Genomic DNA, 24,547 nt, shown 5'->3' with positions numbered 1-24,547 from the left:
TCAGAATAGGCTCACAACAGCATCGAATTTCCTACCTCAGAGGATTCTATGCTACAACAATAACATCATATCTCTGTCAGTCAAGTACAATTCTAGTACTTGATAGACGGATATAAATAAAAAGCAGAGAAAACAGGTCTCCTGAGTCTGTTCTGGCCACAATTACAGAACTTGTTTGATTATGTTACCTGTGAATATTAGACTGGCACCTCCTTTTGGGATGAAATGATTCTTTGAAAGGTCAAAACTAGTACAAAATTTGCTACATTCGAAAAACCTGAAGTCATTTTATAAGTTTTGATCAAACTCTTTGCTTCTTATTAAAACATTAAAGCATTTCTTAAGATACCAGAGGTGGAAGGAACAATTTTATGCTCTCTGGAGTCACAATTGCTAGGTAAATCATTTCAGCAAATACATTTGTGATCTTTGAGCCAGGCACTCACAGCACATATGTGGATTCCTTTATAGCAAAGTTTTAATACACATTACCTTTATGAGAAAGTAGAAAAAAGGGACTAATAGTCACAGAAAAATAAATTACATCCACTGTCATAAAATTGCTCCTTTGCAACCTTTTATAACAAACTTAAGGTAGCAAACACTTTTTGTATAAATGTCTAAGACTGAGTAATAAACTGACCAGCTTGGTAAAGAGTAAATTGATATGCAGGATCTAAGCCAAGTTATATTACAAATTTTTCAATCAAAAAGGATCTCAATAAGCAAAATCCAGAACTGACAAGAGTAACACGTTAGCCACACGTAATTCTATGTGGTATGTTCGAATTTCCCAAAATAGATCAAATGAAGATGCAAATGGAAGACCTGTACCTCTTATCAGTAAGCATTTTTTAAAACTTACTTGAGGCAGATGATAAGGAAAGGTGATTTCACAGCAAAAGAGAACTGCCTGTGTCCCTGGGGCCAACCGATCTTTCATTTGTTTGTCTGTTTTAATGAGTGACCTAATGCTACCTTTTATACTGTTTATGTGCATTTCAAAACAAAGTGAGAGTGAATGAGAGGAAAATGAGATCAGGACACCATTTCATACTCCACCTTCATTCCTACACATGAAGACACTGGACCACAAAAACTCACGGTTACGAAGATGTTCAAGGGAGTTAGGAGATACTGATGTAGTGACCAGGTTTACCAGAAGCAAGACAATTTAACTTAGGACACCTTTGAGTTTTACACTTTGCAAAAAGCAGGCAAGGATAACTGCCACTAAAATAACAGCAAGAACTTACATATTTTATCCAATCCATATTTGTGGAGACAGTTAAATAATTTCCTTTAATATACAAAATCAGGAAAATCAGATTTCTCTAAAAATAAGATTATAAAACTTTCAGACTTCATTTCATGGGGAAAGTAGTGGAAGGAAAAAATGTACATAAATTTCAATGGTGCTAAAAATAGGAAGAGTATGGTCCATTCAAGTTAAAATTGCCAATAACTGGATATTGCATCTAAAAAATACCACTGTTAAATCTGTTTAATTATAATGATGCCACTTTTCATTCATTTTTATTGAGAAGCAGGAGATAAAATGAAAATATTCTATCAAGCCACTTATACCCTGAGGCAGTATTTGATAAAAGGCAAGTACTTACTGCAGACTCAAGAGGGTTTCATTTTAAGGTGCTTTACCCAGGACACAGGATTGTACATACTAGTATAAGACTCCTTCATATCAGTAAAGGTAGCATGAACAATGTAATTTTTTTTCTATTTTCAAAATCAATGGATGTTCATTATCAAATGTAAACAACTTGAACCATCTTTCAGCCGGTTTGAAAACTCACAATTACACCTTATTTCCAAGATTTGATACAGTCTGCTAAGCACATTACAACTTCTTTAAAAGGCAGTTGAGATAAGGGAGCATTAATGTCTGTTTACAGATCGGCAATTTCACATTTTTTTTGTCTTGCTTTATTTATATGTAGTTATTTTTATCAGGGCATAGGCTGTGACCCATGGCCTCCCAAACTCATATGAAGTGAACCATGTTAAGGATAACACAGTAAGTGGAAAGGGCTTAAATTAAACATATGCAAATAAATTCTACCTTTGCAAACCTCTGGAGCCACTGCTGATACCTAAGGGTTAGGAGCCCCCTTTTGGAACAAGGGAAAGAGCAATCAATCACATAGGGCTGCTGTGAGCAAAGTGTGGGTGCCAAGAGTTTAGAATATGGCCAGCCTTAAACTGGGGCTTCAAGCATATTAGTTCTCTTACCATAATACAAAAGGAAAAAGAATCGAAACCTTTAGGTAAGAAATCTACACTCATATATGACCCCCCAAAGGCAGGCATTAGATATGGCTGCCTAGGTTGATGAAGGACCAGCAAGGAAGCACAAGAATCTGGAATGTCTCAATGAGGCAGAAATGGGAGTTAACTACCTCTTGGCTTGCCTAACACTTTCATCCACAAAAAGAAGCCTTGAACACTCTATTCCGGCTGTAATCGCTGTAGTCTCCTCCAGGTAATCATAGTTTATTTCTAGTTTTAAAGACAGGCTTAAACACGAAGCCAAAGAATAAGATTCCGAGACCTGGGGCATGCCATCTGCCTAGCATTAAGTAAGAGCAGCAAGTCAGTTACAGAAGCAAAGTCATTTCTAACATGATTTATGTTCCATCCTTGAACGTGGCAGGAAGACTGGAAAAGATATTTGGAAGCCAATGCTTCCTGTGAATAAACTAAACGAGGCTATGTTAAGCCCCTCTCTCTGGACCACGCTGCCTCTTAGATAAGCTGCCAGTGCGGCATCTCTGAACCTTGGAGCAGGCTGGCTATTGGGGATGAGGAAATACCTCAAGGCCAATGATCATTGCTACCGAAAACATACAGGGTGCAGTGCAATCGCTGGGGTCAGACAACAGATAGCCAGGATATTACTCAAAAACACATCTAGCTCAAAGCTGACAAGATAATCTGTTCCTGTGAGTGCAAAGCAGACTGGAATGTTGTGGCTATGACCCACTCACGGGAAGGGGAAAAAAAAAGGGCAACTCTCCATGGGCCTCAGCTAGTGCACTTGATGCAGGCAGAACTCCAGGGGACTTCAAAGGGAGGGCTGCCTACAGAGATGATGCCAGCCAAGCCCACAGGGGTGTCATTTCCATGATCCTGTTGCCATCTATATTTGGTGAAGCGGCAAATACAAATATTTCAGATGCAAGTTTAAAGAGATGACAAAAGAAGCAAGAAATAGCTTGGAGATTTGCTTGCACAAGAAATCTCAGAATTCCAGGAAAAGCATTTCAAATCAGGAGCTTCATAAGTCATTCCCCAAGGCCTGTGAAAGTAATGCATTTGTGGTATTTAAAATAAAAGGTGTTTGTTTAAACACTTATTGCAGTGCAACCTATCACATGAACACAAAGTGATGTACTTACAAAAGTTTCCCAAAGTCAAGTACTCTTAAAAGGTGAGACATGTTTTTCTCATTGAAATAGAGACTATAGGTAAATGTTTCAATCAAGTTTTAACATACGTGATCCTGAGTAAGGCGGAAGAGGCAGAATTCAGCAAATGTACTTACAGGAGGACCTGAGGCAGGAGAGGGGTGGAAAGAGTAAGAAAAAAGGGAGAAATGGATGAGTGAACACAAAATAAAACAATAAAGCATCATTATAAGAATCAGCAGAATACAAGGAACACAGAAGTCATTTACAATTCACTGATTCTTAATCCTTTTTCAGGTTGTGGACCCTCTGAGACCAGAAGAGAAAAATACATGTACATCTATGTACACACAAAATTTTACATAAAATTTTGAGGAATGTTCTGATTCCCTGAGGCCTGTTTGTGAATTACCGAGAGCTTCACAGACCTTAAGTAAAGATTGTCTAATTGTCCAAAATGCAAGATGTGAATGAAACTTACTGCTTGGAGTGTCTTTCTAGAAGAACTTGCTTCTCTACCTAACAAGATAACAGGCCTAGCCTTTTTATTTTAAAATTGGCAGGTAGAAAGTCACCTACCCAAATTGAAGGGTAGAAGAAAATAGATGCTGAGATTCTTCATTAACCCCTGCTACTCTGTCCCCTTAGATACTCCTGTCACACTTAATGTGAATAGTTTGTTAATATTGCTGTAAAGTATAATGTATGATTTGAAGACAGACTACATGTCATTTTATTATACTCTGTCAATCTATAATATATTAGACTGATGCTTTATCTAAAATGCTTTGAGTTTGTATAATATATCTTGACAAATTTTACTACCATATGTTATGTAATAAATGTGTATTTTTGTACTTGCAAAAAAAAAAAAAGATTGTCTAATTGATAAGTAAAGATTGTCTAATTGATAAACCTAAAATTTAGATACAATATGAATTGGAATAATCTTTGGTCATTTATGAGAGACCAGTGAGAGACAATTGACACTCACTTTCTAGAATTTGGTAAAACATTTATCAGGAATGTACCCATTATTGGTTCTAAACACTTTTTTTAGATTTGAGGCTATCCAAGGAGCAGGGGTGGGGAGCAAAGAGACCCAATGGATTATGGTGAAGGATTATTGGGGCACTGGGGTGGCTTGGTGTGTTAACACATAAATCTGAAGAGGTGTGAACCCCTTAAACTACACAATGTTCTATACCAGTCACCTCCATACATGTAATTATTTTTAGAAACCTTAAAAGATACATTCCAGGCTCCAGCAGAGGTGTAAGCTGGGGCACACACAGTGCACTCCTGCACACCCACCAGCGAGACATCATAATCATTAATTAGGAGGAACAGATGCAGGGACATAACTAGGACATGAGTGACACTGAGCAGCTGAAAGAGCAACTTACCAGACTCTCCTCTTCGGCCCCTCTTTCCTCGTTTCCCTGGAGGACCTGCAATACAAAGAAAATAAATTTTTAATGCTGTTTAACTTTCTTTGCTGCTTCCAAAATGCCTAGTAAATAATTTCTATATTTTCTATTATTGATTTTAAGGAACAAGATCAAGAAAGGGACCAGATGTTTGCAAGGGTCAGCACAGTCTTGTGTGCCCCCCACCTGAGCCCCCAAAAGCAGCCCCCAAAGCTGCCTGGACAGTGAGTCACCTCGAGTCACTGGAACGCTGGACACAGAATTTTCATTCATCCTGCCTGGACAGTATCAATAAAAAAAGGCTTTGCGATAAAAATTAGTGGTGCTGAGATTTCATACTTCTTAGGAAAAGTTCTTTCCCATACATTTCAGCATATTAATGATGAAAAGTATTAAGTACAAAGGGCTATACTTTTCTCTTTATCCAAGCCCATTGGGATTTTCTTAAAAATATTTTGTTGGCAGTTAAATACATATATTACTTATGGAAATAATCCTTACAAATATTTATTAAATGTGAATGGTGTGAAACTTCTCTCAGTGAGAACCAGCTGAATTAAAATCACAACCCTTTTCACTGAAGAGTGCTTCGGTAGGAATTGTAGGTCTCATTTTTCGAATGGGCAAGCTCATGATATTTTAGTTGGTCTTCATGATGTGAAAAGTCTCCGTTTTAACAGTGGAAAAAAAATATTTTTCAGTGAGTTGCCTACAAAGACCACCAAGATAGTTAATACAAGACAGCAGATGATGCTTGTCATTCATAGCTTTCAAGTCATTATTCTCAATTCTATAATTTCTGCCTTTATTTCCTTGGGTAGGAAGAGCTGCACCGAATTATGTTCAGGCCAATAGAAGAGAATAATCAGTCCACGATGAGAACTGCAGTCTATAATAGTAGTTGGAAGAAAGAGGCCAAGGAAAATAAAGAACTGCCTGGTTGTAAAGAATGATCTACTAAGGTAGACTGTGACTTCCAAGCTCTACAAAGTTCAAGTGATGAGCCTCAGGGGCCTCAGCATCTAGCTGACCCTCAGAACCATCCTGAGCTACCGCTTCCACATGGAAACACCATCTTGAGAAATAATAACATTAGTGGGTCATTAGTTTCCCCTCAAATCCTCACACAGAACAAGTGTGGCCATCTGTGTTCAGTAAGAGAATATAAACAATCAAGGAATGAAATCAACTGAAAAATTAGGAGTTGTGGCTTTGCAGGAGAGTCCAAAATTGTCCTTAGAACTTTTGGGTTTCTTTCTGCATTCTAGAATAAACAAACAACATTCTCAGCCCTAATTTTCAAGGTTTCCTTAACTAGATGAGAGCAGGAAAATTCTAGAGAAAATTCTAGAGAAATTCTAGAGAAATTCTAGAAAGAAAATTCTATATAAACACAGCAGATGTATAATAGGTCTAAAAATATACCTTTAACAACATAGATATTCAGATACAAATGGACATATTCTGATGTATGTCCTTAAGGTTCTGAATCAGATTTTTTTTCCTATTATAAAATCAAACTAAGACATATTCAGGAACTACTATCTCTTTAAAGTCTGCAGTCCACACAGAAGGGATTACAAATCACATAAGGCAAAGAAGTTGAAAAGATGAAAATAATACACATGGATATGCAAAGAAAACACGAGATCTGAGAAGAGACTTGTATAATTACTGTGAGAAACAAGACTAGAATGAGTCGTGTATGGGGCTTGATGAACTAATAATTATATGAAAGACTCAGAAAGACACAAAGATTTTGCTTACAAAGAGAATAAACACAAGTTCTGAAGATCAGACATTTTGATAACGCTTTTGAATTGCAGGGCAAAAATAATTCTTCAAAGAATCTGGATGGGATGACTTTGACAATGGACAGCTGGCAAGTCACCAGAGTGAGATGATGGAAAATCACGAAAGACAAATTATAGATATTTTCCAGACAAAATGGAGATTAACAATAGTCGAAAGTGATAGTGACCATTTCCATTCCAAGAGGAGTGATGAAGTGTCTGCCAGAGGCAATGAACTGTACAAACAAGTACAGAAGCTGGAAACTGACTCTTCCTCACTGAAGTTGCCAAATTCTTGCAGCAGAAATTCTCAGTGAATTCTTTCAGGGGGAAAGCATGACTCTGCAAAAGACTTTGGTCCAAGGATGTGAATGGGAAGAGGAAAAGCAGAAGCTATCAATGACAGAGGAGGGGAAATTTTACGCATAGGGAATTTGTGAATTAAAGAATGAATTGCAGAAAACAGAGGGAGACTCTAAAACCACTTTGCTCCTGGCAATGAGGAAATTCGTGACATTCAGAAAGAGTCTGAGTTTGAAAGATGATGTAAACGATCAGTCTGGCATAAAAATTAGTCAATGTCACACTAATGGTAGTGCTTTCGAGAGCAGTATTGACAAACCCCCAAGTGCAGATAGATTCCAGGTCAACAAATCACACTGCCATGATGTCTAAGCCAAGCAGGTCTGTTGGCCCAGAGCAAACACTGCTGGTGTACTCTGCTCTGTGCAGTGCTCACCCACGAGAAAACATAGGGGGGAAGCTTCTTGATGGGGAACTTACTGATTCTTTGGCTAGGACATCAAAAGCACAGGTGACAAAAGCAAAAATTAACAGGTGGGATGACATCGAACTAAAAAGCTTGTGCACAGCAAAGGAAACCATCAACAAGGGCAGACTATGGAATGGCAGAAAGTATTGGCACCTACACAGCTAATAAGGGGCTAACAGCCAAAAAATAAGGAATTTCTACAACCCAACAGAAAAAAAAAACACCAAATAACCTGATTTAAAAATTGGTCAAAGGATCTCAATAGGCATTTCTCCAAAGAAGATATACAGATGGTCCAAGAGTTACGTGAAAAGGTATCCATCATCACCGATCCTCAGGGAATGCAAACCTGACCACATGAGATGTCACCTCACCCGTTAAGATGGATATTAAAAAAGGTGTGTGTGTATGTGTGTGTGTATGTGTGTGTGTTGGCAAGTGTGTAGAGAAAAGAGAACCCTGGTATACTTAAGGTGGGGGGTATAAATTGTGCAGCTACTATAGAAAAAGTATAGTTTCCTTAAAAAATAAATAAATAAAACTAGAACTGTGTTATGACCCAGCAAATACCACTTTCAGGTAGTAGCCCAAAGGAATTTAAGTCAGGATCTCAGAGATGCCTGTATTCGCAAGTTCATTGAGCATTGTTAATAGCAGCCAGGATATGAAACCATATGCTAATTTCTATCATTTTTATCAATATGCTAATTTCTAAATGCTAATTTCTATCATTTTTATCAATAAAAGTGGTAAGACTTCTAGACAATTTGACACATCCTAACAAAAAGCTGCACATTCTTGGTCAGAAGTTTCATCTCCAGGGGCATAAAGATTCTTGAAGGATGTCAGAATAAATACCATAAAATATCTCCATCAATAGTAAACATTCCAAAAACAATATTCTCATGTCCAGGATTTGAGAGGCAGGAAAAAGTGGACATTTAAGACAATGAGCAGGAGATTGTGTTGGGGAGGGGATGTGTGCTGGGGTGGGGAGGCCCACAGAAGTGTGTGCAAGGCCAGGATGCCCCAACTACTCTGAGCCCCGGAACAGGCCAGCAGCTGCAGAGACCCTCAGGAGGGAGGAAGCTGTCTGGATACAGACAAGACGGGGTACCATCTTTTCCGAATATCCTCCCCCATCCCGCAGCTACTTTCAGAAAATTAAACCAGGTTTACCTTCAGAGCTTCTGGATTAACTTTACAAGTAGGTACAGATTAATTTCAGCATCTTCCCCAAAGTCCTCCCACCTGCTTACTTGATCCCTCAAATTCTTTCAACGTCGACCAAAGCCTTTCATTCCACAATTAGAAGTAAAAGGCTTCCATGGCAAATGTTTGGAAGAAGTAGACTCTTAAGTAAAATTTACTTTCTCCATGCTCACGTCTCTGCTACCAAAGGCCCAGGCGGGCCAACGGCCTGAAAGTTTCCAAGCCCTCCTGCCTTCAGGGCGGAGTCGTCCGTATGGCTCCAGTTTGCCATACTGACCTGCAACCCTTTGTAATAAAAGCTTCTTGGCCGAGTCAACAATTGAAATTTCTGCAGATGTAAAATTGAGACCCCAGAAGGGGGTAAAAATGACCTGTCAAGGGTTGCACACAACTTCCTGACTCCACATTCTCCTTCCTTTTTTTTCCCTTAAATTTTACTTTTTTTATGATTGAATTAACATTGGTTTATAATACTATGTATCACTTAGGGGTACAGGTCCACCCCTCTTCAGATGTATGTCACCATAATCCATTCATCATCAAGCACCCATAGTCCTCCACCATAGACCACTGCGCTCCCCTCGACTCCATTCCCACCTCTACCTATACTCTCTGGTAATCTCAATTTTACAGTTATATTTCTGGGGTTTATTTTATTTTGGTTTTGTCTGTTCCTTTGTTTTTTTCTCTATATTCCTGTATCATAAAAGTGACATCATACAAGTGAAATCATCTGTTATTTGTCTTTCTCCTTCTGACTTATCCATGTTGTCACAAATGGCAAGAGTTTCTGTTTTGACAGCTGAGTAGTATTCCACCATGTGTACATGTACCACATCTTTCTGATCCACTCATCTCTCATTGGGCACTTAGGTTGTTTCCATACCTTGGCTGCTGTAAACAGCACCACAATGGACAGAGGAGTGCATATATCCATTCAAATAACTGTTTTCGCATTCTCCTCAAAAAACCAGGAGTGAAATTGCTGGATCACATGCTAGACCTGATAGTAAAGTTTTGAGGAACCTTCACATGGTTTTCCATGGGAGCTGAACCAGTCTACAGTCCCACCAACAGCAAAGGACGGTTCCTTTTTCTCCACATCTTCACTGTAGACTGAGAGACGGGCCCCACCAGCACACACTTTCCCAGCTGCTTCATTTGATCAACGATCTGCCTCATATTTTAACAGTACAGCTTCCGAGGCAGCTGTATTATTATTACTTGTTAGTGTCTCACTAAGCTGAAAGCTCCTGGGTAGGGATTCTCTCACCCATCCCTGTACCTCTAGCAAATGGCATGGGTCTTATCACTTCACCTTGAAAGGTAAATTGCCTGTGGTTGTTTGATGAATGCCAACATCACCCCATATCGTGTTAATGTTTAAAAGAAATAACATTTTTGATACAGGAGATTTATTTCCCAAGATATTTTAAGTCAGCAAGTACTCCCCTATACATAACACAGGCTGGTTTATTTTAGATATGTTTTATGTGTGTGTTTTTTGTTTCAGATTTCCTCAAGTTTCCAATCTCTGTGGAATGTCTATTTATAAAAGAAAGTTAATCATAATAAATAATAGCTAATAATTTAAGTTTATAATAGCTAAGCTCCCAGAACTCTCACACCAGAGTAATACTCAGATACACCTTATTTGTTTTAAAGGCAATGAGCTCAACTGAAAAGGTGTAGAAGTATTTCTCCCATTTTTTAAAAGACAAAAGCGACATATTAACAAATGTTTCAGGGATTCTATTCTTACAGGCTATTAGAATAAATAAAAATATTAAAAACTTAATAGTCTAGAAATAAAAATGGCTCATTACGATTTTACTGATAAATAATGAAAAGAAGTTGCTAGGTTTTTCTTTTAATATCCTGACAGGGCAAATCATCATTTTAATGAGGCTATTAATGTCTACAACGTCTTGGCCCCCTAAGATTCATAATTATAGTTGTTTTGTGAGATTCCTAGAGGGGATTTTAAAAATCAAATAAAAATACCAAATCTTTAAACTAATTTTATAAATAGTCCCTTCATAAACATTTTTATTTTTAATACAGGGAACTTTTTGACACTTTCAAGTAAGATGTATGAAACATCAAGTATGTGTAGAAATTGTGTTCTGTGATTGAGGATAAAACAATGTGACTCATGAAAGGTGAAAACATTAGAGACCTTAAGTTACTTAAGTGGTGGTGTGTGGGACACTGGTCTTGGAGTAAAATGCAGGACTTGCTTGGGGTAAAAACCAAAATAGCTGAAAAATGATGGGTTTAGAAGAAAGTGGGCTAGTTATTTCACAATATACTTAGTGTGGGAGTTCTTATGTCTCAAGTCACATGCTCCTGGCAAAGTATGTTTTTATCTTTTCATATACAGTGGACAATATTTTTTAAATGATGTCTACTGGGGTAACTGATTTACAACACTGTTTATGTTTTAGAGGTACAGGTTCAAACTTTTACAAATATGTTATCACACCATGTTCACCATGAAAGCATCAAAATTGGACACTGTTTTAAAATCTGTTAAAACATTTTAAATAATCACAAGTAGCTTACATCAGAAACTGTGGGGACTCGACTTACCAACCTCACCTGTATTAGAGTTGATTTTAGTTGGTTGCTCTCAGGCCCTTAGGGAGGGAAGCCAATGAACCTTCTTCCCAAGGGTCTCAATATAAGTTCAGTTCTAACTAGGTTAAAAGGGTGCATTTCAAGTTTCCCAAGAATTCACTGATACTTGTAGATTTTAAAATGAAGGGAAAATAAGCGTATTTATGAGACAATTGGAGACCCTCCCAAGAACATACTGGAAAGAGACTGCACTTCTACAATAACAGGAAAAGATTTCCAACTTGAGTGCCATGAAACATTTTCTGGGTTTTAAGCAGATGCTTTGTTTCCAGAAATGGAATTCCTGCAAATGAGGAGCTGTCTTTATTGCTGTTTTTAATATTTAGATAATATAGAATATTCTAGAGCAAGAGCCCAAGACGACAAATAGCCCCGTGTTGCAGCTCATTGACAGTAATGAAGTCTGATGGGCACAGTTGTTATTTCTATCATTCTTCTCCCACACATAAAGTGTTTCATTATTATGCTACTAGAGTGTTTTACCCCATGATCCTACAGGGGATTTGTCATGACAGCTTTTTTTATTTCAACTTGCAGAAGAGTTGTTACAAGACGTCAGAGAGCAGGGGTTTTTCTTTGTGAGATTATAAGCACTATAAGGAAGGAGCGGTTATTATATATATAATGTAATATATTAGCATGAAAAAAAAGTGTCCTTCCCAAGCTTGTAGGAAAAAAACTGGTTCATTGAAATGAACTCCCCTAGATTTGATGTTCCTAAAGGAATGTAGAGTGGTAAACAGATATTTTAAAATAAAGAGAATTTTTAAACTTCAGACAAAAATAATAAGGCCAGTGGTTAAATATGCTCATACTCTATATATCAAACAATGTGAATTTTAATCTATCAGAAACTGTTAATTCTTAATCTGTCAGAGGTTGACAAATGATGGGAACTCAGGGAAAAGTGGGTTCATGGAAACTGGGATTTGTTTTCATTAAAGGTTTTGCAAAGTCACAACAGCACATGTCTTTAAACTGCTGGTCACTTAATTATTTAGAATGCCTATTGCATAGATGAATCAGTAATAGGAAAAGCAATCATAACAGAAATTGTTTAACACTGAAAACCAGTGGCAGAAAATAATAAAAAGCAGAAACTATTAGAACAGGAGTATTTAAAGCTTCTGGGATAAAGGCAACGAGGAAAGTTAACCCAAAGGAGTCTGTGATGAACCCCAAGCCAGAGAGGAAGAGGGTGTCCCTCTAGATCAAAGAATCTGAAGGCCCCACAGTGTCATGCTGGGGCGTGGGGGGCACCAGATACTGTGACCTAAGAAACGGGGTAATGTGGAGGATGAATATTTCTGAGTGCCCATTGCCTGTCTGCCCTGGGATCAGCCTTGTTCAGCATCATTTCACTTATTTACACTCCTTGTGTGATCTCCACACAGTTTTGAAAATGATGATGTGGAGGGGTTAAGGGTCACTCATCAAGTAAGGGGGTGCCATTAGGGATTTATACCTATGCAGTGTGACTCCTCCATGGTGAATTCTAAAACGAAAGCTTTACTTGTTTGCTGAGCACACGATTTTCTGCTGCAAACACACAGAGCAGCCATTAAGGAAAACAGGAGCTTTGCATGAACTCACAGAGAAGGTTCAAGAGTGTTCTGAAAGCCTCTGTTTACAATTCTGGTTTATAGGTGTCTTTGAGCTGCTCGTTTTAAATGGAGACTAATCACGAGACATGACAGGCCAAAAGTTAATAAACTTTTATTTTACATGGCTCAAAAAGGAATTGTTCTCTCTTCGCACACTGAAAACACTCATGGCTAACCTAAGGGGACGCAATTAGCACATATTCATGTGTACGCTCAGTTGATATACTCTTAGCCCATGTGTGCCATGGATAAGAACACTTAACATGTGACCTATCCTCTTAAATCTTGGTTTAGTGCACAATATAGTACTGTTAACTACAGCAGGCTCACCAATTTTAACAAGTTTGTACTTAGAATGAGGCAAATGAGAAAAATATCAATTGTCTGGAAATAAGGGAGGCTGTCTCTTATTCACCATTGTGTTCAGTACCTGGGACATAATTAAATGTTAGTTGATTGGATGACTTTTTTAAAAAAAAAGCTGAAATAACCATAGTTGTACAGCATTTCTTCTGGCTAAAAAACAGAGTACAACCAACAAAATCAGCTGTATGGACACATATTTGAATCCGACTCTGCAATATACTCGCTGTGGGACTTTGGACAGAATGCTCCGATGAAGGAAATGTAGATCATATCAACTGCTACAGCTTAGTTCTTTGTTATTCAGCTCTGAATTCTAACTGGTCTTTCTCAAATTCATCTGCATAAAACTACTAATTTATTTATTTTTTTAGATTATTTATGCATACAAGAGCTGGGGCACAGGCCAGAGGTGCAGGGGTGGGGGGTAAGAGGATTCACAAGAGACAAAGTGGGGAACAGAACAGGCAGACTGACTGAAATCCACTGCTGAGGGGAGCAGCAGGCGAGACAGGAGAGGTCTGCTGCACCATGTGGGTAGCTCCCTGGCTGGCTGGGGATCAAACTCATGTTGCAGAGGCTGCGGATTGCTTCATAGTGCGTTGCTTAACCCCTTGCGCCACCAGGGAGGCCCGTAGAGTAATTATTTTAATATATTTTTCTTCATGCAATTCCCCTGATCAGTGAATTGCCATATAAATATGGGAGGAAGTACTTGCTGGTCCAACAGACAAGATTTTCCCTCAAGGGAAACCTAGTCTTGTTATTTCTCAACCTCAAGTCTCTACACCTTATGACTCTTAGGCATAAGAGTCTCTTTTGCCTAATCCTTAATGTGTCATCTCTTGTCCTCACCTTACTTAAATGTAATTTCAAGAAGATTTAGCATAGGAATGATCATCTTTTCTCCTCTCCACACTTTTGGCCCATTTTTCTCCTCCAATCTGTTTTCCGACATATAACTGATTTTGCAGTGATATAAATTCTGCTTCTCATAGCATCACTGCTAGTTTAATAATCATTTTAATAGAGTTTTTAAGTAAGAATAAAAATTTTTACCATTAAAAAGTAAGTAAGAAGAATAGCATTTCCTACTTCACACCATAATTTTAGTAGGAGCTGCAATTATTTGGTGCCTAAATAAGGAACTAATTTGTTCAATGCCATCATGTATTTGAAATGTCATGAACATGAAAAGTACTCTACAAATTGTCAAACTATCTTGTTAAGCTCACTGAGAACAAAGTGTAGTCCAAGTTAGGATAATCATAGGCCTCCCATAGAACATAGGTGACCTTCACCAAAAAAACAAGCCCATTTGTCCATTAAAAGAGATAACTTGTTCTCTTCTAACTATCTCCTTCAAAATAAACAGTTGTTTCCTCACACTTAAAACTCAGATTCATCTGACAGGTAAATTCCCTAGAATACAAACATATTATGAGTAGATGTCTATGAACAAAATGTTTCCCCATAAGATTGCATAATAATTCTCGTACTTTATTATGTAAGAGCCATATTGGGCAAACATTTTCCAATGAAATTGCAGAGGGGCCAATTCAAGACATATGATTTTAACTTTATAAGTTGAGTTTTTTATATTGGGTAGAACAATAGGCTTTATTTTGATAGAATGTATTCTTGTGGACTTAGATGTAAACACCAAAATCCTAGAGGTTTTCTATCTGGTATCCTTTTGTTTTGACCAAGATAGGAACCTCAAAGCACACCAAGGTCTGGATGTGTGTCAGAGGCCAATGAGTAATATGTCTAAGGATATGAAATCACCTTCAAGTGCCAATCAATTTTAAAGGACATGAAAGATCCCTGATAAAGTAGACCTGGAAAGTTCTGGAACTAAGTAATAGGGGTGAAAGTTCAAGAGTTATGCCTTTAGGTTATAAGGGAGAGGGTCATTTCAAAGTCAAATTTGAGTTCATTTAATTTGCCACTTGCTCTCGTAAGAGTTTTTCATAAAAGTTTCAAAATACCGCATTTTGTTATGACACTTGCTAAGGTCAGAGGGAAAACCTTCAAAGGTAATAGTAACTGTAGTAAATATAAAAGGATCTCTGATGTTCAGACACAGAATTGGTACTATGAGATCTATTTTATGCTCCTTAGTATAATGACTCATATTTTTAATGTGCCAGTAAGTGGCTCATTGTGTCTCTTTCAAAACACAAAAGAAGATGTCTTGAATAAGACAATTGCACAGTACAAAATAAATTTCTTCTCCAAAGAGCTCTGGGTAAAACGTTCAACATAATAAGTTTTCACTTGTAGTGATTTTCCATATCTCTATTTAAGTGTGAACAAAATGAGGAAATAAGGATCCTAACCCATTTCGACACTATCTGTATTTCATCTACATGACTATTTGTGAATATGTATAACTTAATCGAGGCATAGATCATTAATCTTTCTCCATGTTCAGCCTACTCATTACACAGTCATTATTAAGATATTCTTATCTTCTGCTAGGAAGCTCTGAAGTTCATTGTTAATTCTCATCATGAAAAAGTACTCTTATAAATAAAATCCCCTAGATACCTGATTGAGTTTGTTCACTGAATACCTGATACTGAGATAAAGATGTACATATCTAAAACAGTTACAAACTTTTAAGAAATTTTAATTCAAAGAATAGGCAAGAGCACCATATAATGTTGAGACCTGTAAATATGGTTTCTTGCTAAAAAGATCTCATGATTTTGCTAGAGCTAGCAGATGTAAAACAAAACAATTGAAGAGCAACATCAGCTACGGCGCAGTACAGTTGCCTGCTGTATTTGGCACTAGTTATATAGAAGCTCAGAGAAGAGAATGAGAGAAGCTCTGCAGATGCTGAACTTGTACTCTACTTAAAAGAGAGGCAGGAAGGCAGACTTAGAATAAGGTGGGAATAAGCACAGTGCATTGCTGCTAACTGGAGGATGAATTTTTGTTGGTAACAAGGATGGAGAAGTAAGATGGGTCTGGAGTCTGGATCACACGTGGCCTCAAATAACACCATAAGAAGTTAGCCAATTCTATAGCTAAAAGGAAGAGAGTGTAGATTGATTAGTAAGATAATACCAGGAAACAAGTGGTATTGTGGGAGGACTAACTGAGCAGGAGTTAGCCAGGTCAATTATGAGTCTCTTACAAGATATAAGTGATTAAGAGTGGAGTAGCAACAAAATACTGAAAAATTTTTGAACAATCAAGTTGAGAGACTTCATGGTAGGGTATAACACGAACAGGGTAAAAGTCAAAGATGGCCTGATATAAACTCAGGGGTACTATTCATGTAGTAGATTAAGTAAATGCCCCTCTATCATTAATACAATAGATGGACGCCCACCCTCGGTCTTGGAAACAGAATGAACATATTGGCTTGTTAATATGTTAATTAAATTCTCAGAAGAATTATATTTCTTCTTTTAATGTGATGCACAGACCTTTATAAGTGAAGGTACAAGTCCCCAAACCTGGAAAACACTGACCTTATATTTGCACATCTAGAGTACTCCAGGTCAGTTACATAGACATAATGACAAAGATCCATCCCTGTCAAGTGTTAAATAATTTGATGACGTTACAGGATCTGTAACATCACCACTAAAAAAATCACAAAACTGAGAATAAACCTATCAGGGTTATTTGTATCTTCCTATTGATTCCCTTTAAAAACTGTGCAATTCTTTTCAATATTTCCACTCCTCTACAATGACTTGATTCAGGATTCCTATCAGTGGACTGTTGATGTGAATCCCCCCTGAAATAAGGAGACAGCAGGATCAATGGCTTGAGAACCAGACATCTCCTACACCTCATTGTCATGAGGTTATGCAGCACCACTGACTTTTAATTTGTAACATGAACAGTTGGAACAAGAGCACATTCCAACAATAGGCTTCCACGGGGAACAACAGAAAATAACTATTCCGGGCCTCCCAGGTGGCAGGCGGTTGAGCACAGCGCTGTGAAGCACGAGTTCTATCCCCAGTTGGCCAGGGAGCTACCCACATGGCGTGGCAGACCTCTCCTGTCTCGCCCACTGCTCCCCTCAGCAGTGTATTTCAGTTGTCTGCCTGTTCTGCTCCCCACTCTGTCTCTGGTGAATCCTCTCACTGCCTGCACCTCAGGCCTGTACCCCAGTTCTTGTTTACATAAATAAATCTTTAAAAAAAGAAAGAAAGAAAATAACTATTCCCTAAGTAATAGCCTACATAAGTGGTCATTGCAGTTCCACCAAAGTAAGTGTAAGAATGCCAGTCAAGCCAATGGGTTTGACATCAAACAGCAGTAATATCATTAAGTGGGGACAGTGACAGCAGCCGCTGTCGTATTTTTCTGCATTCAGCTGGGAGGCTGGATGGAGTATCAAATGCACCGGCAGGGAGATCAGCAGTGCTCACATTTCTTTGGCTTTTCAGAACTGTGGCAAGAGTTAGGCAGTGGTAATAAGTAAGAGGGCCATGGTCAGCTTCTCCAGAGCTCATTTAACCCTAGGACTGATGGCTGCAGCTGAGAAATTCCACAGGGATTGAAGAGGGGAAGTGCCCAGGGCATGATGCAGGCACACAAATCCCCCTGAGCCCCAGCCGCCTTGCCTGAGTACACACAATCGTGAGGCACAGTTGTTTGATCTCGCTCCACACTCACTCTGCCGCCCTCATGAAGAAACGTTCGGAAGTAGGAACATGTCCATTCAATTGCATCACAAGTAGTGATACATCGACAGCTAGTTCTTGGTCCACGATCATCTAATCAGATAAACTCTACATTCCAGAAGACTACAGAGAATTGTCTCCTGTAGTTAGCTGAGAGAAACATTTTGTTGCATCTGTTGTGCTTATGAACTATTGATACAGTAGCCCACATAATGTCAAGTAGCTTGTAAGTAGCTTTTGTGTGCTTTATAGGGGTGTGTGTGTGTCTTGCTGAAGAGTGTGTCTTTTCCCTTAATTCTATTCCTGACTTCTATCAGATAAAATAATCAAAATAACCTAATATTAATTAGAAGAATACTACTATTATTTCAGGTTTACCTCCAGTTTGGTTTGTGAGCCTAGTCTTCAAGCCAAGATTGACAAGGCCTTGTTTATGGTGCTAGATTAAAGCACTCACTGGAGGGCACAGGTTTTCATTTCACTGCAGCAACCAAAGATGAAATGCAATATGGTGAGATTAAAGTGGTTCATAACTACCCTTTTGTAACAGGAATATCTTTGGTGAAACCAAAGATCAGTCTTTTAAATCCAGAATCTCAAGCTGAGCAGAGTCCCATCAAAGTCTTTACATGTCCCACCTGCCCTAGGGTGATACATACATCATCTGAAGCCAAGCTTAGTGACAGCTGCAGAAATGTACTCAATGAATTTAAAATAGACAGCAATCAAGGCTAATAGTGATGGAAATATCTGACATTCATATTTAAATGAATTGGAGCACTCTGAATCCAGAGCTGATTTGCAGCTGATAAACACTGGCACCATCACAGTGGTGATTTGGGAGTCAGTTTTAGATGCCCTACCCCCAAGGAGCCCCCTTCTTAATACCCTGAAGCCCCTGGATCTCCAGACAAAATGGGGACTGAAGAAGGAAAGACCTGGCCCAGCAGCAGACCTCTCAAATTCTATTCAAACACTGAGGCTGGTAACTGCTCTGATTTGTTGGTGCCTGTACTGTACTGCTTGATCAATAATTTGAATGCTAACTTGTCCACCTCCATCATCATGATAGCCTCTATCTATGTCTATATTGTGTTGTCATTATTCCTAGATGGATTAACTTCCATCTACTATCCTCAAGACTTGAAGACAGGGAATCAGTTAATACCTTGAATGATATGATATTAACAGATGTTTGGTGAATCTATGAGTGAATGAGCTATAAAGATCTAATTTCATCGTGTCCCTTGGAACATAACATTTACAGATAAAATTGTTCCCATCCTTTTCAGTGTTTGTGATTTTTTAAATATTTCTTAGATTATTTTGCAATATATACAAATGTCAAATCATTATGCTGTACGCCTAAAACTAAAATGCTGTATATATTAAGTATACTTCAGTTAAAATTTTGTGTAAAGCAGTTTCCCCTAGACACAGGTGGCCTTGAATTTCCCTTTGACTTTCACATAGAGAGTCATGATGAACTAACAATCCCAAGAGGTAAGTCTTGTCTTAGTTGTGCTTTTCAGCTCATTCCTGCAACTTCCCAGGAAATACGTACGGTTTGAAAGAGTAACAAAAGGCCTGTGAGTCAAAGAAATTACTGAAATTTTTTCAAAAAGCTCTCTCATCTGACTCACTATAGAAATCATCTTCAGAACTGATATTCTTCAGACATTCATACTTTTTGAATGTGTATGACTCCTGGGTGACTCCATTGCACACCGCAAGCCCCTGCTTTAAAGGACAACCTCATCATCTAAGCACAGCATTACTCTTTGACTTTCAAGAAAAAAGATACTGAAAATGCTTTTATCTTCAGAGCATTTTAAAATTAGACTCACTGAATAGTTGTGTTGTTTTGAATGGTTTGGTGCCATATGGGAACCCAAATTTTGTTTTATCATATTGGGGACCATTTAGGATATCAGGATGCAGAGCAGAAAATTATCTTTACATAAAGTAGAATATATTCTCCCTCTCTTGGTGAACAATTTTTGTTTTCTTTTCCAGGGAGTAGTTTATGTGCTATGTTTAGGCCACACATGAAAGTAATATTTCCCTCATGAGACTGCCTTTGGCTTAGGATGAATTTTTGAGGCCAAGATTATGGTAATGATTTAAGAGGGGAGCAAAACAAATTGGAATAGGAAGAAAAGATGGAAGAAGAGGAATTAGAGGTGAAATTTTTTTCCCCAATCCAATTTAATACAATTAAAGCTGTCTCAGGAAAACTGGTGGAGAGTTGAGATCTCAGACAGAACCAAGACCCAGAAGATGTCTTCATCAGGTAAACAAAGATGGTTATTCTTTAACTTGATACACCAATGGAGTATCAAAGAGTATACCAACATAAAACTAAACGCTTGTCTTCTAAGATTAGGGCCTACTCTGAGAAGCACCCAGAAGTCTGCTGGGGCATGTGCCGTTGCATCAGGGGGCTCCTCCAGGGCCAGCTGTGCAAATCTTCAGCACTTTGGAAACTGGCCATCGCAGTAAGCCCCATGCTGGACTTGGGAACTAATCACTCTATTGCTTTTTCACAGGTGGGACACCTGCCCTTTTCTTTTATCCAGGTCTTCCTAATGACATATTAAAGGTTCCCCAAACTCAACACATTTGGATCATTATATTTGAATGAAAAATTAAATTGCAATAAAGAAACACTAGTCAAGGGTAAGTATTTCGTCTAAGGGCCTGGTATGCATGCAGCAGATTTATCTTTTTTGTCAACCAGACTGAAGGGAAAGGCAGGAGGGAGGGAGGAAAGGAAAGGACAGAAGGAAGGAAGGCAGACAACCCGAACAAGCATCTTTCTAGGTTCTACGTAAGTGAAATACTCATATCTTCCTGTGACTTTATTTTCTTTTCTGGGGAAAACAGGAGAATTGAAGTGATCTAGGAAGTGTGAAATAGCTGGCGAAACATTTCAAAACTTTTTATGTATTCATTTATAAAATAGGAATAAAGCTACTAACCTTGAATTTTAACTTATTTAAATTTTGAGATACAATTAAAAAAAACTGAAAAGTAAGAAAACTATACAGTAAGAAAATTTCACAAAATATAAAAAGAAACTAAAAAGAAAACCCTCCCCTCTCTAACACAACTTCACATGACTTCAGTGCATTTTCATGATCCTATATTCGATATGCTTGTTTTATATAGACAATATTTCTTATCTTTTTAAAAACTTAATCTCACATAATAAGCATTTTCCATATTGCATTAGTCTGTATAATCTTTCTCAACATTGGTTGAGAAGATGCTTCATTTCAGAGTAAATGACATAATCCTCAATCTTGTCGATTGCTCTGGCTGTCTGTATAGTTTGAATACTACTCATCTCTCATGAAGAAGCTCTTTGTGCAAATGGTTTGCTATGGTCTGAATCTCTGTACACCATTAAAACCCACATGTTGAAACTCTAACCTGCAAGGTGATGGTATCAGGAGGAGGGGGTTTCAGGAATGAAATCTGTGCCCTTAGGCTCCAAAGAACTCTCAGCTCCTTGTATCTTGGGAGGCAGTGAGAAGTCTGCACTGCGGAAATGGGCCATCACCAGAACAGCCATGCTGCTGTGGTGATCTTGGGCTTCCAGATTCCAGAAGGGTGAAAAATAAATTTCTGCTGTTATAAGCTACCCAGTCTAGGGTATTTTGTTATTGCAGTCCAAATGAACTAAGAGAGGTTTTGTTTTTCTTTATAGAGTCTATTTCCTTGCAAAGTCATCTCAGAAATATGACTTTTGAGCTAAGGGAGTCAAAAATGTTTTTTGTAGAAATTGACCAGAAATAGAAGATCATTCCAGTCTCCGTATCTATGCCAGCAATGGGTGATCTCATTATTTCCAAAATTTCTAAATGAATAGATGAAAGAGGTTACCTCAACTTAACTCATTTTTCTTTCTTTACTAATTAAGTGGACTTCTTAAAAATTTACTAGTTGTATCCCTTCTTTCATAAATTCAGTTTATGTCTTTTCTATGATGAGTTTTGGAAGTTAGTGAAACAAATATTTTCTGTGTTATTTTCAAAGTTGGGATTTCAGATTTATCACTGAAATTTTAATTCCAGTCTAAAGTATCATCCTGTGATACTACAAGGTTCTAGAACTTTTGCTTCAGTTCTAGGTTCACTATGGGTCTCTCAAATCTGGTAGTTGAGAGTGATTTCAACATTTCTATCCTTCCTGAAGTCTGGACTGCAGACTCACCCACACTCTCCTCTTGCAAAACCCTCTGCAACTTCTCTGTCTTCTTTCTGAAGCCTTTGATTACTCTGACATGACAAGCCCGTGACCACTGCAGATCCCCGACCCCACCACGATGTCTTATTTCTTAAGAAGAAATGTTGCAATCAGCACTATAGCTGCCAAGCCAGTCCTGGCCCAGATGTGCTAAATCAGTTCCATTGCTCCAAGGGGGCCCACATAAAACTCTGTCCTGTGCAGCACCACCCCAGCCCACCCCCAACACGAGCTGCCCTGACTCTGCAGCACAGTGTCAGAGTTAATGGTTTATTCTGGTCCTCCACTGAGTTCAGTTCACCACTGGGTACCTGCAACCCAGTTTTATCAGGTTGGGCTTTTGTCTGAGGACAGACTGACCATTATTCACTACATTTCCAGATGGGATCACTATGCTATTATACACACTGTATGGCTATTTTTAACACGTGTGTGTGTGTGTGTGTGTTGACTTGCTGGCAGGAGGATTGCTGTAGGAAAGAGGGGTTAACCAAGACTTGGGCCTCTTATCTTAGAAGGAACAAACTCTGAACACTCCTTAACTTCTGAACATAATTTCTGTTGCTCATCTTCTATGGAAATCCCTCTGGGCCTCAGACATGACCTACAGAAACCTGCCACATGCTTCATGACAATGTTGAGGTCTTAGATCATAGACACCATAAGGGCAAAGCTCAGTTTCTACCTTTGAAGTGGCTCCTTCACCTGGGGCATATTTATTCAAAAACTAACACAATTACAGTGGATCTTTGTTAATAAATGTCCCTTGGAACACTGGTTTCATAATATAGCATTTCATTGTTGAAAGCTAATATTTAAGGTATAGCTCTGAACCACAATGAAATACATTCCTTGGAATATTGCGGTTTTATCTGTTTTTGTGATCTACTGCTAATCAGTGTTTTTCTACACATTCTGGCATTCACTTAGATACTGTAAGAGATGGCCAAGCTTTCCTGGTTCTTCCTATCGAGGCTGGAAACACTCAATTCTTTATCCTCTTCTCATAGATCCTATCTTCCAGCCACTATTGTTTTGTTGTTCAGTTTTGGATTCAACTGTTTTTTTCAGTGTCATTTCCATAACCCAAGAGCCACAGCTAAAAAAATATATAGGAAGAAAACCAACACAATGTCCTTTTGATCAGACCCTAATCATTCAACCTACATAAAGTAAGCTGTAGATTATTGAGGAAGGTCAACATTCAATATGCAGATGACAGTTTAAACGAGCTGAAAAATGGGGGTGGAGATAAACACTGGATGGTTTCACTTATATGTGGGATATAGAAAAACCGAACAAAGGGTCAGGAGAAAGTCAAAACTTGCAGGCAGACCATACATCTGAGGCACACAGCAGGGGAGGGGGAGGTAGAGGGGCCAAAACAAGGGAAGGAAGAGCACAAGGGACTGTGGGGATGGATCATGGGGGCTGAGGTAGGAGGAGAACTATGGGGCTACACCTGAGGAGAGAGATCAAATATTGTCTAGTAATTATTTTCTTACATCATTGCTAAATTTAATAAAATAAAAATGGGAGGTGGAGGAGGGGTAAGAAAAATGAGGGAAGGAAGCACAATGGACCATTGGTGGACTATGGGTGATACCTGGTCATGGGTGATATCTATGGTGGTGGTACCTGATAGGGAACCCAAATATTACCTCGATTAAAAATTAGTGAGGGCCTCCCTGGTGGCACAGCGGTTGAGCACTGGGTTGCGAAGCTGCCCGGGGCCTCTGCAGCGCCGGTTCGATCCCCAGCTGCTCCCCAGCCACTGGAGGAGGGTCCCACATGGCGCGCAGACCTCTCCTGCCGCCCGCTGCTCCCCTCAGCAGTGTACTTCGGTCCTTCTGCCTGCTCTGCTCCCCGCTCTGGCTCTGGTGAATTTTCTCACCCTCCCGCGCTTCTGACTGTACCCAGTGCATGTATAAACAAACAAACAAACAAATAAATAGATAGATAAATAAAACATGCCTCTATTAAAAAAAAAGAAGAAAAAAAATTAATTAGTGAAAAATAAAAATAAAAAGATTACCTAGCTGAAAAGTTAATTGAAGTAAATCCAAAGAAAACGAACAATTCAAATCTTGTCTTCCCTTCCCTCCCCCAGTACTACTGGCTTTCTTTTCTTTGAAAAAGAAAGGAGCCACTACTGTAAAATTTCCCATCGCAACAGAAAATGAAGCGTAGAACACAGATGGACCGAAGGATTCAAGATGTTAAACAGGGCTTGCTAATGTGTAAAAGCCAAAGCATTCTCCCCAGGTACTTAAACTGCATCCAAACCTACTTTACAGGCAGATGGATTCCTGATGATGTGACTGAGTTTAAGTAATGAAATTAACATAAGATCCAAAGAGAGTTCTGCATTATTTTCATTAATTATGAGAATATGATTA

At 38.5% G+C, this 24,547-nt stretch overlaps 1 protein-coding gene across 1 annotated transcript in view; it reads right to left on the bottom strand.

Moving 5' to 3' along the window:
* COL25A1 (collagen type XXV alpha 1 chain) overlaps positions 1-24,547 on the bottom strand; it is a 358,553-nt gene that overhangs the window by 172,987 nt on the left and 161,019 nt on the right. Inside the window, exons 3-4 of the mRNA XM_054694567.1 lie at positions 4,832-4,876; positions 3,563-3,570 (exon numbers count right to left, since the gene is read on the bottom strand). Of these exons, the coding sequence (XP_054550542.1) occupies positions 3,563-3,570; positions 4,832-4,876 (53 nt within the window). The remainder of the gene's footprint in view (positions 1-3,562; positions 3,571-4,831; positions 4,877-24,547) is intronic.

This window comes from Talpa occidentalis, unplaced genomic scaffold (assembly GCF_014898055.3).
Source record: "Talpa occidentalis isolate TD23 unplaced genomic scaffold, MPIMG_talOcc4v2.1 talOcc4.13, whole genome shotgun sequence".
NCBI classification, from domain to species: domain Eukaryota; kingdom Metazoa; phylum Chordata; class Mammalia; order Eulipotyphla; family Talpidae; genus Talpa; species Talpa occidentalis.
This window is presented reverse-complemented; position numbering and strand designations above follow the sequence as displayed.